Source organism: Babesia bigemina, assembly GCF_000981445.1.
Source record: "Babesia bigemina genome assembly Bbig001, chromosome : IV".
Lineage (NCBI taxonomy): Eukaryota > Apicomplexa > Aconoidasida > Piroplasmida > Babesiidae > Babesia > Babesia bigemina.
Genome location: NC_027219.1, coordinates 124810 through 139539, shown reverse-complemented (window position 1 = coordinate 139539; position 14730 = coordinate 124810). Strand labels below are relative to the sequence as shown.

Here is a 14730-nt window from a genome sequence, read left to right as displayed (position 1 = left end):
TGGTATAAGCCGCGGGAACAGCGTCGCGGCGAACAGCCATGCGGTTTCTGAAACATGTGAAACGCAACAGGTGCAGGATTTGCAGCACGGTATGGTTCCGATGGAATTAAACTTGCCAGCGGGCTTCCCAAAGCCTGTGGCGTTGCAGGAGGTTCCAAAGGGACATAGCAACTATACCTGGGAGGACATAAAATGCATGCTTGTTTTACTGGCGCTGTACACGGTGCAGGGAATACCGCTAGGGCTGCGCACCGCGCTTCCGCTCATCATTTATGACAGAGTGTCGTATTCCCAGATGGCATATCTCTCATGCACAGCACTGCCATTCTGTCTAAAGTTGATGTGGGCACCCGTAGTAGACGTATTGTACTGGAGACGCTTGGGAAAACGGAAAACGTGGATTATCCCTATTCAGATCATCTGCGCGGTACTCCTTCTCTACGGAGGTTTTAACAATAAAATGGATCGATGGGTGGGGCAATATGGAGAGCCTGTGGACATTTTCGCACTCACCGTCTACTTCACGGTGCTGTACATGCTCATGGCAACGCAGGATATCGTGGTAGATGCGTGGGCACTCACGATACTTAGGCCCGAAATGCGAATGCACACGTCGACCTGCAACACCGCAGGACAGGCCATTGGCATCAACATCGCGTATATGGGATTTACAACTCTCAATAGCAGGGAAATGCGAGTCTATGTTGATCGTGTGTGGGGATGGATCGGATGGTTCTTTGGCGTCAGAAGCACAGATCTCATTTACGAGGATGAAATGGAGTTGCAACCATTCGTCTCACTCTCCGGAGTCACATGGATTTTCGGTTTAATAACTATCATAATCACAGTGGTTGTATTTTTTAAAAAGGAGGAAGAGGATATGCCAATGCTGTTAGATCTCCCCGAAGTAACTGAACTCAGCTCCAGGGACGAAACACCATATAATAGGAAAATAAGGATCATAAAACATAGCTATGCACGACTGAAACAGGTACGATATCAAAAGATGAAACGATCATGGTTGGGCAGATAATGATGTTGAAACCAGCAAAAATGCTCGCAATCGCCCTACTGACTTGCAATTTCTTCTTTGTAGTGGAAAATCCGGCAGAACTACAAATTCTTGAAAAGGGAATTCATAGGGACGTTTTCGCTGCGGTCACACTTCTGTTCGTGCCCATACAAATCATATTCCCGCCATTTGTAAGTCACGGCAAGTTAACCACCATATCATTCAAGGTGACAATGGGCATGCACCATTCGAGCGCGTCGGACATTCTGTGCAAGGGACTCAAAATACGACTGGTCACCGTAGTGCTTTACACAGGTAAGCCATGTTGTCGGACCTATGACGGCTCGTCAGGCCTGGTAACCGTTACGGGGAGTTTCTACGCGAAGGAGTCACACAGTGCATTCACAAGTGCACTTTTTTACACCTGCTTTTTCTCCATATCCGTTTTCAGGAAGGTTTGCGAGCTCGTTGTTGTAGTCTCATTTAATGGTCTGTTTGCTCGAGTGGCAGACCCTTCCGTTGGAGGGACCTACATGACGCTTCTGAACACCCTCTCGAACGTGGGAGAAATACTACCCAAGATGATAGGACTTTGGATGATTGACGTATTCAGCAAAGGTTCGTACACATGCACGTTTCTCAACATACTTCGCAGCATACGGGGACGGAACTGACGGTTTGTACTTGGAAACGCTGCTCTGCGCACTAGGCGGGGTCGCATTCCTCCCTAAGTTTAGGAGCATACTCACGCGCATTGAGTCGTTCGAACTCAGTGAGTGGTATCTGAACAAGTTCGCAGATGAATAACCCTGTGGCGCGCTTTGCTACGCTTAGGATTGAAAATACATGGAGAACGGCAGGTATCGCTGCACACCCGGATGCCGAAGCCGAAAAAGACTCGTTAGGGGTGACGAACGCGGGGATAAACTACGGAAAACGTGCCAGATACGACCATATCCCAGTATTTTTACCGCTTCCAGGAAGGTACCATGTGGCAACTGTTGCGAAAATGGCAACGACGCTTCTTTACGAATACAAGTTATCAGCCTACCACCATGCTACAATCATGTATTGAAAACGCAAAATGGTGTGATCTGCCGTGTTTCAGGCAATACGTTTGTGTTTAACGAAATCGCGAATCGCGATAGACACAGGGGATTATAGTTAACTCCCGATTACACATAACAAGGTCGTCATTGCATTTTGACTGGTAGAGCGCTGGCCAAACACCACATAATTTCTGAATTGCATGGAGATACCACAGGGACCAGGTTTTACCTATGCCCTCCAGGTGGGGTGAGCGTCCATCCGAGCGGCGCTTTCCGCTTGATATTACACAATTACCACATAATCGCAGCAGTGTATCACAACGGATGCTTTTGTACTAAATAATTGTGCAATTGCGCGCGGTTTTGACGTATGTATGTAGACGGAGGCATGGAAGGTCGTTTCAACGAAACTGGCGGCGCGGCGTCCGCAGATAAGACGAAAATGGCTTCTCAGAGGTCAACTGGGGGACACGAGCGAAGTTCATACTGGTATCCAAGGGCATACAAACCGATGGACAGCCGCTTTGATGCCGGAAACACCCTATACCTGGGAGGTTACCAGGGCCACTCGGCTAACAATGGGTGGTCCGATGACGCACATCTGCAATTCGACCATTCCGACCGCTATGGAACTGGATCTTACAGCCGATTTATGGGAGAAGCAACGGCGTACGCCCACAATGCCTACAGCAACGCCGCCAAGCAAGCCGCTGTACAGGCGTCCAGCCCGGTAGCAGCTGCATCCAGCTACAACGTAGTCACTCCATCGGAAGGGTCGGGAAGTAACGCTGCTGGAAGCACGGGTTCTAACAGCCCACAAATGAACATCGACGAAATCGCCCACCACTTTGTTTACAGGTACTACTCGCTCATGCACAGTAATCCCGCGGGGATGTTCAATCTGTATGCGAAAAACGCGCAATTATGCAAACCAGACATAAGGGGCAACCGTGTTGTCGCGAATGGGCATACAGAAATCAAGAACTTCTACGCCCTGCTCGCGCCCAACCAAACAACCTCGAACATCAAAAAAATCGAAATGCAGTCTATAGGATCTCTGGGCACGATTGCAATACTAGTCGTAGGGGATGTTACTATGCGGATTGGCAACAAGGTCGAGACGAGGTGCGTTTCCCAAGTCGTTGTAATTTGTGGAGACCAAACAAGATCACGATTCCAAATAGTCAACGATATGGCATTGGAAGACATTAACGTAGCAGGTTGGTTTCCAAAAGAATGTGTTATATGATTTCGCAGAGAAACTGGAGAAGATAGTGCTACCCGCAAAAGCGCAAGATGCTAACGAAGCGAAGGAAACGAAGGACGTAAAGGAGGCTAAAGAAACGAAGGACACCAAAGAGGCTAAAGAAACGAAAGAAGCTAAAGTAACAAAAGAAACGAAAGAAGCTAAAGTAACAAAAGAAACGAAAGAAACGAAGGAAACGAAGGAGGTGAAGGACACAAAAGACGCCAAAGATTCGAAAGATGGAAAAGAAACAAAAGTCAGGGAAACAGCCACACGATCCAAGGTAAGATCCAAACCTCAAACACGCGAAGCATCGAAAACGACTGAAGGTAGACGGCGTTCGGTGTCTGAGGGGCGCGATAAAACGAAAATCGTGTTATTCGGTCTGCCACTGAACACCAACGCCAATGACGTGAAGGATGCTATATCAAAGTGTCTGAAAGATGCTAAGCTGGTAGAAGTTAGTAATGTTCGTGTCGATTTGAAACGAGCCCACCGGGGTGGTGAAAGGTCGCCCATGTTCGCTTTCGTTCAGCTGGACACTCGTGAAGCGGCAGAGATTATCATCAAAGAAGGGGTCACACTGGGCGGCAAGGCGTTGTCAATTGAGCCGTATAAACGCAATCGAGGTGCTCGTGAGCGGTCTTCTGTCAACAAAGCAGCACGTGAGGAGAACAAAACTGGTACGTCGTAGACATCGAAACGCGGTAGAGCTGCGTTTGGGTGCCCGGTGTTCCGAAAATCTGTACAAGTAACTCAGTTGACCAACATGGCTTGGTCCCAATGTTCTAACACACTGCATTGCACAAGTAAATTCTATGATGAGTGCGAAAGCGCCTCGGAAAGCTTCCTGTACCGCGAGCGACAGACTACGAAATCCAGTCGCAGCAGCACCGCCGCCGCAACAGGCTCCCAGCGCAAATACAATTTATTAGTTGAAATTAGCCGGTCTCTTTCCTGGTGTTTTGGTCGCAGAGAGGGTGAGGAGGTGACTCCGCGGTTTAGTCACTACGGTGAGTGCCTAACTTCCTATAGTATACCCCCTGGTTGGGATTCTGTTTTACATTTCTGGTAGGTATTGATGTCGATGATGTTCTAGGAAGCAGTCGGAGCAATGTGTCGAAAGCCACCTCTTCAGCGGACAAACCAACTCTACGCCACCAAGGCAAGGCATGTATTACCTAAAATGAAACGACATTTGACACCAAACAGATACTTTGGACAATAGAACCAACGACATCGCATCGACATGAATCGTGGACCCTAAATCATGCAAGATGGATGGCTCTTGCGTGGGCGTCGAGGGTGACCAACGGAGAACCCATAACGCGTCGGATGATGAATGGACTACTCGTTAACGCAATGCGATCGAAAAACGCGATTGAAGGCATCACTAAAGCAGTGATGAAGAATTTCCAGGGTCTTGAATTGGTGGTAAGCTGGCGCAGCCACGGATTTAATAGTTGGGCGCAGGACAACATCTCCTGTTTTGAAACTGTTGACCAAACGACTGCCATTGACACCATAGTGGATGCATTGAGCGAACATTCCGCTCCAAACAGATTTTACTTCGCCATTATTGTGAAAAAAGATTCGTGTTGCTACGCCGTGTATTATAACCATAGAGGTATGGCGGAGAAGCATCCCTGTAACCGTTGGTAGGCGACGAGCGAGACGTTGTTTTGCTGGAGTGCGGCGTGCCTTCAAAACATGGGGGCATCAAATGCGGCCGCATGATTGGTTTTAACAGGTTAGAAGCGTAGTTGTCGAATAATTCAAGCCCTATCAGGCTGGAGAGCATGCGTGAATATCTGCTGAATCTGGACGCCCTACAGGTAAATAGTACTTACTCGTATGTGGTTACATTCGATGTCAGCTTTGGTCAAAGATCTACGGCTACACCTTTAGCGTCAAGAGCGCGCAGCACGTTATGGGGAGCTGCAAAATAAGGCAGCATGTAACCGCCAATGCGCGGGAAAACGAAGATAAACTTGGTGAGAAGCACGTTAACATAATGTTATACAACCACAGGATACGCGGGAGCCGAATCCATCGGTACGTGGATGACACCATGATACGGTTACCATTTTACGAGAAAATAACCAAACGCAGATCCGAGGAAGGATGCCAAGTTGGTATTTTCGCATGCCAAAGGGGTTGTGAAAATGTGAAATTACGCCTAAGTCTGTAAAACTGTAGTGGTGTTGGGGCCGCCAAGCTGTCAAATAATGGCAGGCGCATCTGGACTCTCCTTTGCTATAAATCCCTCAATTTTCAGCCGCTTGCGCACATATGTGGTTGGTACAAATTCTTTTTGTGCATTTTTGCACGCCTCTAGCAGAGTCCCTTTTGGTTTGTAGCAGTAAATGGCCACAACAGTGCGACCATACTTGCGATTGCGATATCCAAGCAGCTTGCCGTCTTCAATGTTCTGCGTACCCCGTGAACATGCATGTAAGAGCGTGTCTCACCCAGGGTAAATACGCGATTTCGCGCGGGTATTCCACAACAACGACAGAGTTGGGCTTCAGCAGTGTTGTGTTGGCGATTTGCTGCCTTCGTATGAAACTAGGCTTAACAACCCACCTTCATTAAATCCATGTACACTATCTCCTCGTAGGGCGGGCATGCGAACAGCAAATCAAAAGTATCTGTTATTGAATGCAGCCAAGGCGACGTGATGGACTCCTGATCCGTGTTACGCCAGGCACAGAACACCTACGATCGCGTCAGCGCGTACCACGCGTACCTTGTCCTCGAATTTGCAGTGCAACGCGTTCAGAGATGTTGCCTGAGAATGCCATTGACTGCCTACACTTGAACTAACCTTGCAGCATTGAATGGAGACGTCGACAAACGTGCAGTGCGTGGCACCATACGAAAGCGCCTCCAAACCCACAGAACCGCTGCCACAGAACAAGTCAATGACCCTGGTATGTAATTAAGCAGCACGCATTAGACCTTACCTGCATTCGTGACCATACGCAAATACGCCCATATGTTGCAACGATGCGAAGAGGGCATCCTTCACCCTGTTCATCATCGGACGAAGGTATACCGGCGGGACGCAAAGCCGCCGCCCGCGGATCGCACCACCGCATATGTGCAAATGCTTAGAAAAGCGGTAGTGATGTGACTTAGTGTCATCGTTGGGCAGTCCTTGGGATTCTGGCGATGCATGAGATTATGTGAACTAAGTCTCACTTGCGATAGGGCTGTACTTGTACCGGGTGCGTACCCTCTTATTTATATAGCGCGGGGCATGTACAAGTGCCTTGGCAGCGTCTGGGAACCTAGAAACTGTAAGCAATAAACAAGCTGTAGCTCACCGTTGGTGTCTGTCTACTGCAGACGCCTCCCCCGTATCTTGAAGTTCGCGGGAAACAAATTCGCCTAGCTCATGCGTTGTCAGTCCTTCATTTGATTCATCAGTTGATCGTGATTCATCTAGTGAGCTCAGCGTTCTCGAATATTTCAGTCCTCCCTTAATGCGGTGTATAAAGGAAAAGCATGTAAAGGATTTTATGGGTATACGCGATTCACGGATTATCTCATACGAATCTATGCGATTATTACGTAAATGGCAAGGCGCGATTGTACATAATACGCCACCTTTAGGGACGTTGTCGCAATAAATACAATAAACGAGATGTAAGCCTTGAAACACGGTGAGGAAGGACAAACAGATATAGAGACTCAGGCAGGTCACATTCGCAAATAACATAATTATACACGCATTTATAGCTGACAAGCGCTCTACATTCGTGCCTCGAAGTCGCTGCGTAACACCCTAGTCGTGTGTCTAACGGGATACATGAAATCCATTCGTCTAACGGAATAGAAGGAAACAATAAAACGTTGAGTTTGTAGCAATAATATTATATGTGTGTCGTATGAATCATTCCGTGAATGAATGGGCGACTTTCTTACAGAAAGCTTGCAAAGCTCCCAAACGACATGGAATCGTCTCTCCAGTTTCAGAGATGAGTTACCTCTTCACTGTCGTCTTCGTCAACGTCGTCGGCTTCCGATTCTTCATCAAGATCCTCCTGACTGTCACTCATCTCATCTTCATCTCCCTCGTCTGAACTCGGAGATTCGACATCTGGCGTATTGTCCTTCTCGGCTGCATTGCCTTCTGCCGTGTCGTCTGCACTCATAGATGTGTCTTCAAAACTTGCGACAGATGCCTTATTGGAACCATTGAGGCTTACAGTGTTATCTGATGTTGCACTGTCAGCTGGCCCTTTGCCAGCATCTGCGCTGTTTTCCTCCGATGTAGTCGCTTTTTCTGTGCTATCCGCGATTGCTTTCACTGAGATCGGTGGATCGTTTCCATCTGAACCTGTCTTGCCGTCATTTGGAGAGTCTGACGTGCTTTTAGGAGCAGCTGTTTCCGACGGAGCGGCGATTACGTTAACATCATCCGTAGTACTGTTTTCCAAGACAATCACATCCTTAGCCGCCTTTTTAGCCTCCTTGCGAGATTTCTTCGCCGCTATTTTCGCTTGCTTAGCAGCTTTCTCTGACCTTTTCCTTTCAGCACGGGCCATCCTCTTTTTCTCTAACCGCTTACTCCTTTTCGCTTTCTTATCCCCACGTTTACGTTTGTTCACGGGCTTCTTTTTGTTTTTCTTGGGCGCCTTGGATTTCGCTGGTTTCGCAATTTTCTTGGGCGCTTTACGACCCTTGGAGCGGAGGCCCCTCAGAGCAGTGCCATCGGATATTTCGTCAGGTTCAATTTCATCAACTGTGTCAGATGAATCACTCGACAATTCGCTCTCCATTTTAGGGCTGTCACTAGTTTCTATAGCATCAGAATCCTCTTCAATGGGCATCGTGTCCTCATCAACGTCGGCGTTAGCCGTCTCCGTATCTACGGTGGCCTCTTTCTCCAGCATCTGCGGGTAAACCGGAACTCCTGACACTTCATTGGTCATATCTCCATCAGAATTATCATCTCCAATTACATCCACTTCGATGGAAGATGATTCTGGGTCGATACTTCTCTCCGCTGCTTCTGTAGTTACATCACCCGTGGAATCACTACGCGCCATCTTCTTGCGCCTTGGTGAATTTTCTTTCAATTCGGAGCGATAGTTGGTCAAATATTCGTCTCCCAATTTGTTGTAGTGTTTCTTTGTGCTGCGCTTTCTGTGGTGTGCTTTAACGCCTCCCTTATGTAAGCCTCGGTGATGAGTATTATCTGCGTACCTTGCAGGCGCAAAATAATTAGACGGCTCATTCAATCCACCGAGTCGGTAGCCATGCTTCACACGCGTATTGCCGCGCACTATTGATCCATCTCGCCTGCCATGACCCTCATCATCCCCTGTACCATCTTCTGGATGCAGTGGATTTGAGCTTCGGTGGTGGGGCATAACCATTCCGGATGAAGATTCATATACATCGCTGTCAGATTCCACAGGTGACCTACGGATAGCATTTTGCGAATCATATCCATCTTCGGTACTCAAAGGAAATGTTTCATAGGTTGCAGAGCCATCAGCATCTGGTTCCAGTGTGGGCTCTACCTTTTGACTCGACATTGTCTCACTGTAATCCAACTCTTTGACACCGTTATTAAAAAGGAGGCCATCCTCATCTTCTCTGACCATACCGGTTTTCTCGTCTTCGTATTGCATGGCACTTTGGGGCAAGCGGTTCTTGACGGTATCACCTTCCATTCCAAATTCCGGAGGTGAACTCTTTGGCACAACTGTTTCGTCATACACCGGCCTCTCTGATTGCGTTTCAGCACTTGGAACCTCAGCTGTAACATCGATGTCTGATCTCGAACTGTCAGGTACTTCCACTACCGTACTTTTCGTGCTCATATTTCTACCTGCATCTCCATCCCCCTTTGCACTACTCGTAGGTGCATCAATCAAAATCTCTACCGTCTTTTTGACCCTAAATACTTTCTTTTCATCTGCATTGTCATTGCTACTTGGCGATTTCATAACAGCGCTTTTAGAGCGCATCTTCTGCAAAATATGCCTACCATTTGTTAACGAGCTCGTTCTGTTCATTGTACTTTCTGGGAGTTTAGCGGAGGACTTCTTGCCTTTCAGTGATGTGTTTCTCGAACTATACAACGGAAAATCTTGAGGTGCACTCCCTACTAAACCCGATTCTTCATTGCGGACACTGTCATCATAGGGCTCATTAAGGAGTGACGTGTCACCTTCCCCATTGTGCATCTCATATTGCTCCGCAAAACATTCCAACACTTGGTGATGCGCTACAACCGCCAACAATGTGGAGAAAACAAATCTTGCTTTCATTTTCAGTGGTTATATCTTCAATGACTATACATGTATTACTATATGCTCGGTGATTCTTGAAGCTCTAGGCTTTAATGATTAGCGAATTGTGACTCATAAAAGAATGCCGACCAAATCACTTGTCAACAAAACTCAGAAATTCAAGAAAAGATCCAAACTGTGATGCAAGGATATATATGTTCATACGTATGAAGATATGCACGCAACACCTAATATAATGTTGTAACTAGATTGCAACGGGCACTGTTATCGCTTTATTATCAACTTCAGTTTGAGAAAAAGTAACGGCTAAATTAAATTATGTAGGCAGTGCACCGCGGTGATGCCTATCTTAACAGATGCGAAAATCTCATGCAAATTTTCCCCGATAAGTTTTTCTCAGGCTCATGGATCGCAAGGCTTGCGTTAGTATTGTACGTCAGATTAACGGTAGAACACCTAGTTTGTTTGTGCGATCTGTTACATCAATCCTTTGCTATATGGAGTGACTCAATTTTTGTTACCAACAATCGGTCGATCATCGCATCTAACTTGTGCCAGATTCCGATGACACGTTCACACGGCTGAGCCGTTTTTTCCTACGAAATATATGAAATCGCGTGCATACAAAGCGTACCTAAGAATTTCCGCGGCTCTTTTTCGGGCCTCCTCCAGGAGTTTCAGTTGGGCGTCATCTTGTTCACGTGGCGCATCGAGTTGCGATTGTGTGTCTTGCGGCACCTCATCCGAAGCACCCTGTGGCGGATCTTCTGGTCCATCTGGAGGCAAGTGTGATTCGTCTGAGTACATCGGTTCGTCGAATTCCGTTGGCGGCATCATAATATCGTCTGGTGGGGTTGCGTTCATAAATTCCATCATGTGATCATACGGACTTGGTTCCTCCCGATCATCGTTTGCAGGACTATCACGATGCTCTTCGCCCGTTTTCGGCGCTGAGGACGGCACGTCCAAGTCCTTGTAGTCTGCAAACGTTTGCATGGAAAACTCAAGACACGTACCTGGAGTAAATCGGTTGACAAAGTCGCCAAAATGCGCTGCGTCATCGCTGTTCTCGGCAAAAGTTGCATTGTGTTGGATAAACGCCTCAAAATCCTCCCTGTTCTGTACATAGGTTTTTAGCAAATCAAACCTATACTCCCCGGCAAATTCAGAACGGTTAGAAATCTTGTCGAGATGCCGTAAAAATCGCGTAAGCGTCACTCTTTTGAAACCCCGTGAATTGGGCTCGAAGATACCAGATACTACTCTGCCACGTAGCCCATCCACCGAACTCAAAAGCCGAATGAGAGAACACGATATGAGGCGCTTTTTTGCTGTTCTAATAGCAGCCAGCTTAGATTTTAGCTTACAAAACTCTTCGTTCTTAGTTAGGTAAGAGTAAATCGAAACCTTGCGCTCAGCATCGGCCGCGTCGTCACTCATCCTGGAAAATAACGGCGACCCATCCATTGCGTTTAGACGAAAGCGGTGAACAAGCTTGGTAACTTGGTTATCAAATGCTTCCGCTACATCATTGGCAAACATACCATCGTGGTCACCCTCAGACACCTCACTCAGTATTGCTACTTTGGCCTTCTTGATGGCGAGCACGGCCTCCGCTTCCAACTGCTGCACGGACGCCATGTAGCGACCTTCACGTTCCTCCCTGAGGTTGTGGTAAACCAGAAAGTCCCATAAAACATTTTTGCGCTCCCTAGGCGCCTCATACGTAGAGTCCGATGTGTTGTGCCATAAGTGGTCTAAACTCAAAAGGTACCCCTTCTTGGCTGCCTTCTGGACATATGTAGACACGTTAGCCGGTATATCACCTATGCGAGGTCACTTATCACATAACTCGTGTTACTTACCGCCAGTGACTTCGTTTGCCCGGTACACATCATCTTCGTAATCCGATTCGCCGGCAAAAAGGTCGACTAATGGCACCTCTTGAGCTACCTCCGCTTCCAACCCATCATTATTCATCATTTAATTGCACCTCAAGGCGCTGTATTGTGAAATGTGTAACGCGGTTTGTTTACCACTAAAAGACGAGGCAGCGAGGCAGCCGAGAATGGTGTATAATCCACTAATTCTCACTACTGATTCCCCATCATAGTGCTTAGAATATACGCGAATATGGAAGATATCTCGAACTCAATATCATTTTAGACGCTACAACATCCGCGCTGTGGTGCTGCCATGATGGGCATCCCTGGTCCCAGGCTCAACCAGTCGACACATCCACCTGAAAAGCTGCCGTCGCACTCCGTGTATATTTTGCAGGGGAGGATAACTAGCCAGTCGGCCAACGGTCCGCGACCTACATCAATTCTCGCTGGCCCAGCGCGAACGACACACCAACCTATACCGCAAAAAAGTACGGTAGACGACCATGGGCGGTAACACCTCCAGAGTCATTCCCACAGGGGGGCTACGCGTGCATCGTGTATATCCTAATGGTCCCGCTGAAGATGTTGGTTTCGAGATTTTCTTCGACTACATTATGGAAGCCGATCACAATAGCTATTCGGACGACTCGGATGAGACCCTAATGAGCTTTACGTCTTACATTAGCAGTAAGGAGAACCAGGAAATCTCGCTCAATGTCTACAACGCACGCAAAAAGTCCCTTAGGATTGTTAAAATGACACCACGCAAATGGGATGGCGTAGGTCTTTTGGGGCTATCAGTGCGATTTGCGGAATTCACAGCCATGGACGAGGGGGCTCACGTACTCAAAGTGCACGAGGGTTCACCGGCTAGCAAAGCAGGACTCATACCCATAACGGACTATCTGTTGGCAACAAACTTGCAGCTTTTCGTGGACAGCGACTGCGTCCGTGTGCACGTCGGTGAGCGTATTAACGAGGAAGTGCCGCTCTATGTATACAACTCGATCACTGAAAGCATCCGCAAGACAGTCATCACACCACGCAACGATTGGGGTGGCGCAGGAACACTGGGATGTGACTTAGCGAACGGATACATTCACCGCATCCCACTGGTCAAGGGAATCTATAACGTTCCTTCCGAGGCACCATCAGCGGACTACAACGACGGCAGCGGCGAGCTGACACTCGACCTGTCGACAGCAGGATCAACAGTGGAAACCGCAAGTAACATAGTAACGGAGGGGCAGTGTAACGTAATATCGCTATCGATTGATTCTAGCGTTACAGAAGATGAAGAATCTCCCGAGGAACCCTACTTGCCCCCGTCCATAGCTACTGTGCAGAATAACTCCAGCTTGATGGAAAACGACGAGCATGACTCTTCGAACAGTGAAGAAAGTGACAGCGAATCCAGCGACAGCGATTCAAGCGATGATGGCAAAGAAACTCCTAAAGCCGAAAAGGCTTAAGCAATCAACACTGCGTGTTACGCAGACAAAACTCGCATGTATACCGCCGCCATACACATTCAAAAGTATTACGGGGCGTATAACACTACAACATGTCCGATTAACTCATTATGCTGCGGTATAAATGATTATCGAAAGACTAAACATGCTGATTAACAGTATAGCCTCGGAAGGCGTATCATGTCACGGCTGTGATTACAGGACTGGTCTACGTCAAAATGCGCTGCATGAGGAAAAGTTCGCGTTGCAAGAAGTCGTCCGACCAGCGCTCGCAGAATCGCTTCATGCGAACAGCGTCATGGTCGCAGCCGGTGCGCGCGTCGAAGTCCGGGTGGAGTCGCCTCAGCGCAGGAAGTGAAGAAAGCGAAAACCCTGAACGGTAACAAGGCGTAAACGGGTGAGACGAGAACTTTGATTGCGACCACAAATCACCAGATGGCAATTGTAGGACTTTGCCAAGATAACCCAACCACGACGCAACTTCCAACTGCAGCGATTCCAGCAGTAGTTCGCTGTGGATTGAATGGAACATCATTGCCGTCTTGTGATCGTTCGTGGAAACGGGAGGTCGGTGTACGAAATCACGCATCTCGATCCATCGCTTTGGCGATATATCCAGCGTCTTTAATACCTGTAACTTATACGATTTCACTTCGCGTATCAATTTTAAAGCGATATCGTACTCCTCAGAATGTCTTCCTACGTGATTTGTCAACGTGTCCAGAGTTTTCATTTCCCATTTACGCGCCAGTTCAGCGTTTATAGAACTGTTCGACCGCAGCTTCTTCGCTGAAACGCCGCGTTCCAAACTGCGAATTATCGACGCAACTGAAGATCGGTTGAAGTGTTCGTGAATTAACCATTCAAATCTGTCCAACGAGTACCTGGAGTCCAGTTGCAAAAAGTGTTCTTGCAATTGGAATTCCGTTTCCTTCTCAGGCATTTCTACCTGTCTCTGCTCAATGTTAGAGTCTTAACGTAAACCTCCACCAACCTCCGCCGTCAACTGCATTACGTGAAACGCATCTGGCGATACATATCGCCTTACAAGGCCTGACCAAACAAGGTCAGCGCCTACCAACTCGTGGCCTGTCAGCACTAGGTATTCACCCAGTGAACCCCGCATCATAGCCAATAGACAAGATTGCCCCCCCAACAGTGGAATTCCATGTTCTGTGCGTATTCTCGACACAACCATTTTAACATACCAAGGTTATTGAAGATCATACGCGAGTGTTTGTGGCATGCACTAACGTTCGCAAGCGATACCAGAGAAGTGGCAAAACCGCCTGGTGGAAATATACTTGGATTGGGTAAAAAGTGCACTCACCCACTGTGCCGTTTGCATATGAAACCAGTGGCTTCTGGTAGCTTTGTATCAAGTAGGATAGGTCGCATATGTTGCTGAGATAGTCATCCAAGGCACGTTGGATAACCCCGTATAGTACCGCTCCATTCTTGTGATTCGATAGTAGTTGTAATGCCTCCTTGAACATATTAATCTCTAGGGAGTTCAGCCCTTTGCTGAATATGTCCCTGGACATGCTGGTCAATACAACGAAACGCTTGTATACGTTCGTCTCCAGGTCGGCTAGACGACGGTATAGAGAGTTTATTTGCGATATTCCCGAATAAATGCTGAACTCCAATCAAGCATACAGGTATCCTCTTAATACCTGTTCAAGACCAAGAAGCCCATGCCAACGTTGTTACGGGATAATAGGGGAGACTCCGCAGAGATTCTCGTGTGAATGTCAATCGGCGCACTCATGTAGTCTCCATCGGTCCACTCAAAG

At 47.7% G+C, this 14730-nt stretch overlaps 8 protein-coding genes across 8 annotated transcripts; 4 read left to right on the top strand and 4 right to left on the bottom strand.

Annotated features, from left to right (window-relative positions):
- Positions 1-100: 100 nt before the first annotated feature.
- Positions 101-1819, top strand: BBBOND_0400510 (acetylCoA transporter, putative; the record flags this gene model as incomplete). Its single annotated transcript, XM_012914291.1, has 4 exons — positions 101-847; positions 1030-1327; positions 1364-1630; positions 1668-1819. The coding sequence occupies 4 exons, from the start codon at positions 101-103 to the stop codon at positions 1817-1819; spliced, it is 1464 nt and encodes a 487-aa protein (XP_012769745.1).
- A 630-nt stretch (positions 1820-2449) lies between these two features.
- On the top strand, positions 2450-4001 carry BBBOND_0400500 (hypothetical protein, conserved; the record flags this gene model as incomplete). Its single annotated transcript, XM_012914290.1, has 2 exons — positions 2450-3281; positions 3319-4001. The coding sequence occupies 2 exons, from the start codon at positions 2450-2452 to the stop codon at positions 3999-4001; spliced, it is 1515 nt and encodes a 504-aa protein (XP_012769744.1).
- Positions 4002-4076: 75 nt separating this feature from the next.
- On the top strand, positions 4077-5070 carry BBBOND_0400490 (hypothetical protein, conserved; the record flags this gene model as incomplete). The annotated part of the gene is made up of 5 exons (XM_012914289.1): positions 4077-4295; positions 4407-4481; positions 4520-4741; positions 4781-4934; positions 4970-5070. 5 exons carry the CDS (start codon positions 4077-4079, stop codon positions 5068-5070), a joined length of 771 nt encoding a protein of 256 aa, XP_012769743.1.
- Positions 5071-5528: 458 nt separating this feature from the next.
- On the bottom strand, positions 5529-6347 carry BBBOND_0400480 (conserved hypothetical portein, putative; the record flags this gene model as incomplete). The annotated part of the gene is made up of 6 exons (XM_012914288.1): positions 5529-5738; positions 5779-5859; positions 5894-5995; positions 6057-6098; positions 6135-6237; positions 6274-6347. 6 exons carry the CDS (start codon positions 6345-6347, stop codon positions 5529-5531), a joined length of 612 nt encoding a protein of 203 aa, XP_012769742.1.
- A 937-nt stretch (positions 6348-7284) lies between these two features.
- BBBOND_0400470 (hypothetical protein) lies at positions 7285-9594 on the bottom strand (the record flags this gene model as incomplete). Its single annotated transcript, XM_012914287.1, has 1 exon — positions 7285-9594. One exon carries the CDS (start codon positions 9592-9594, stop codon positions 7285-7287), a length of 2310 nt encoding a protein of 769 aa, XP_012769741.1.
- A 526-nt stretch (positions 9595-10120) lies between these two features.
- Positions 10121-11556, bottom strand: BBBOND_0400460 (hypothetical protein, conserved; the record flags this gene model as incomplete). Its single annotated transcript, XM_012914286.1, has 4 exons — positions 10121-10172; positions 10211-10556; positions 10593-11402; positions 11442-11556. 4 exons carry the CDS (start codon positions 11554-11556, stop codon positions 10121-10123), a joined length of 1323 nt encoding a protein of 440 aa, XP_012769740.1.
- A 409-nt stretch (positions 11557-11965) lies between these two features.
- BBBOND_0400450 (-Golgi reassembly-stacking protein 1) lies at positions 11966-12934 on the top strand (the record flags this gene model as incomplete). The annotated part of the gene is made up of 1 exon (XM_012914285.1): positions 11966-12934. The coding sequence occupies one exon, from the start codon at positions 11966-11968 to the stop codon at positions 12932-12934; it is 969 nt and encodes a 322-aa protein (XP_012769739.1).
- Positions 12935-13142: 208 nt separating this feature from the next.
- On the bottom strand, positions 13143-14633 carry BBBOND_0400440 (-3-hydroxyisobutyryl-CoA hydrolase-like protein 1, mitochondrial; the record flags this gene model as incomplete). Its single annotated transcript, XM_012914284.1, has 5 exons — positions 13143-13889; positions 13929-14107; positions 14143-14223; positions 14265-14577; positions 14622-14633. The coding sequence occupies 5 exons, from the start codon at positions 14631-14633 to the stop codon at positions 13143-13145; spliced, it is 1332 nt and encodes a 443-aa protein (XP_012769738.1).
- Positions 14634-14730: the final 97 nt, after the last annotated feature.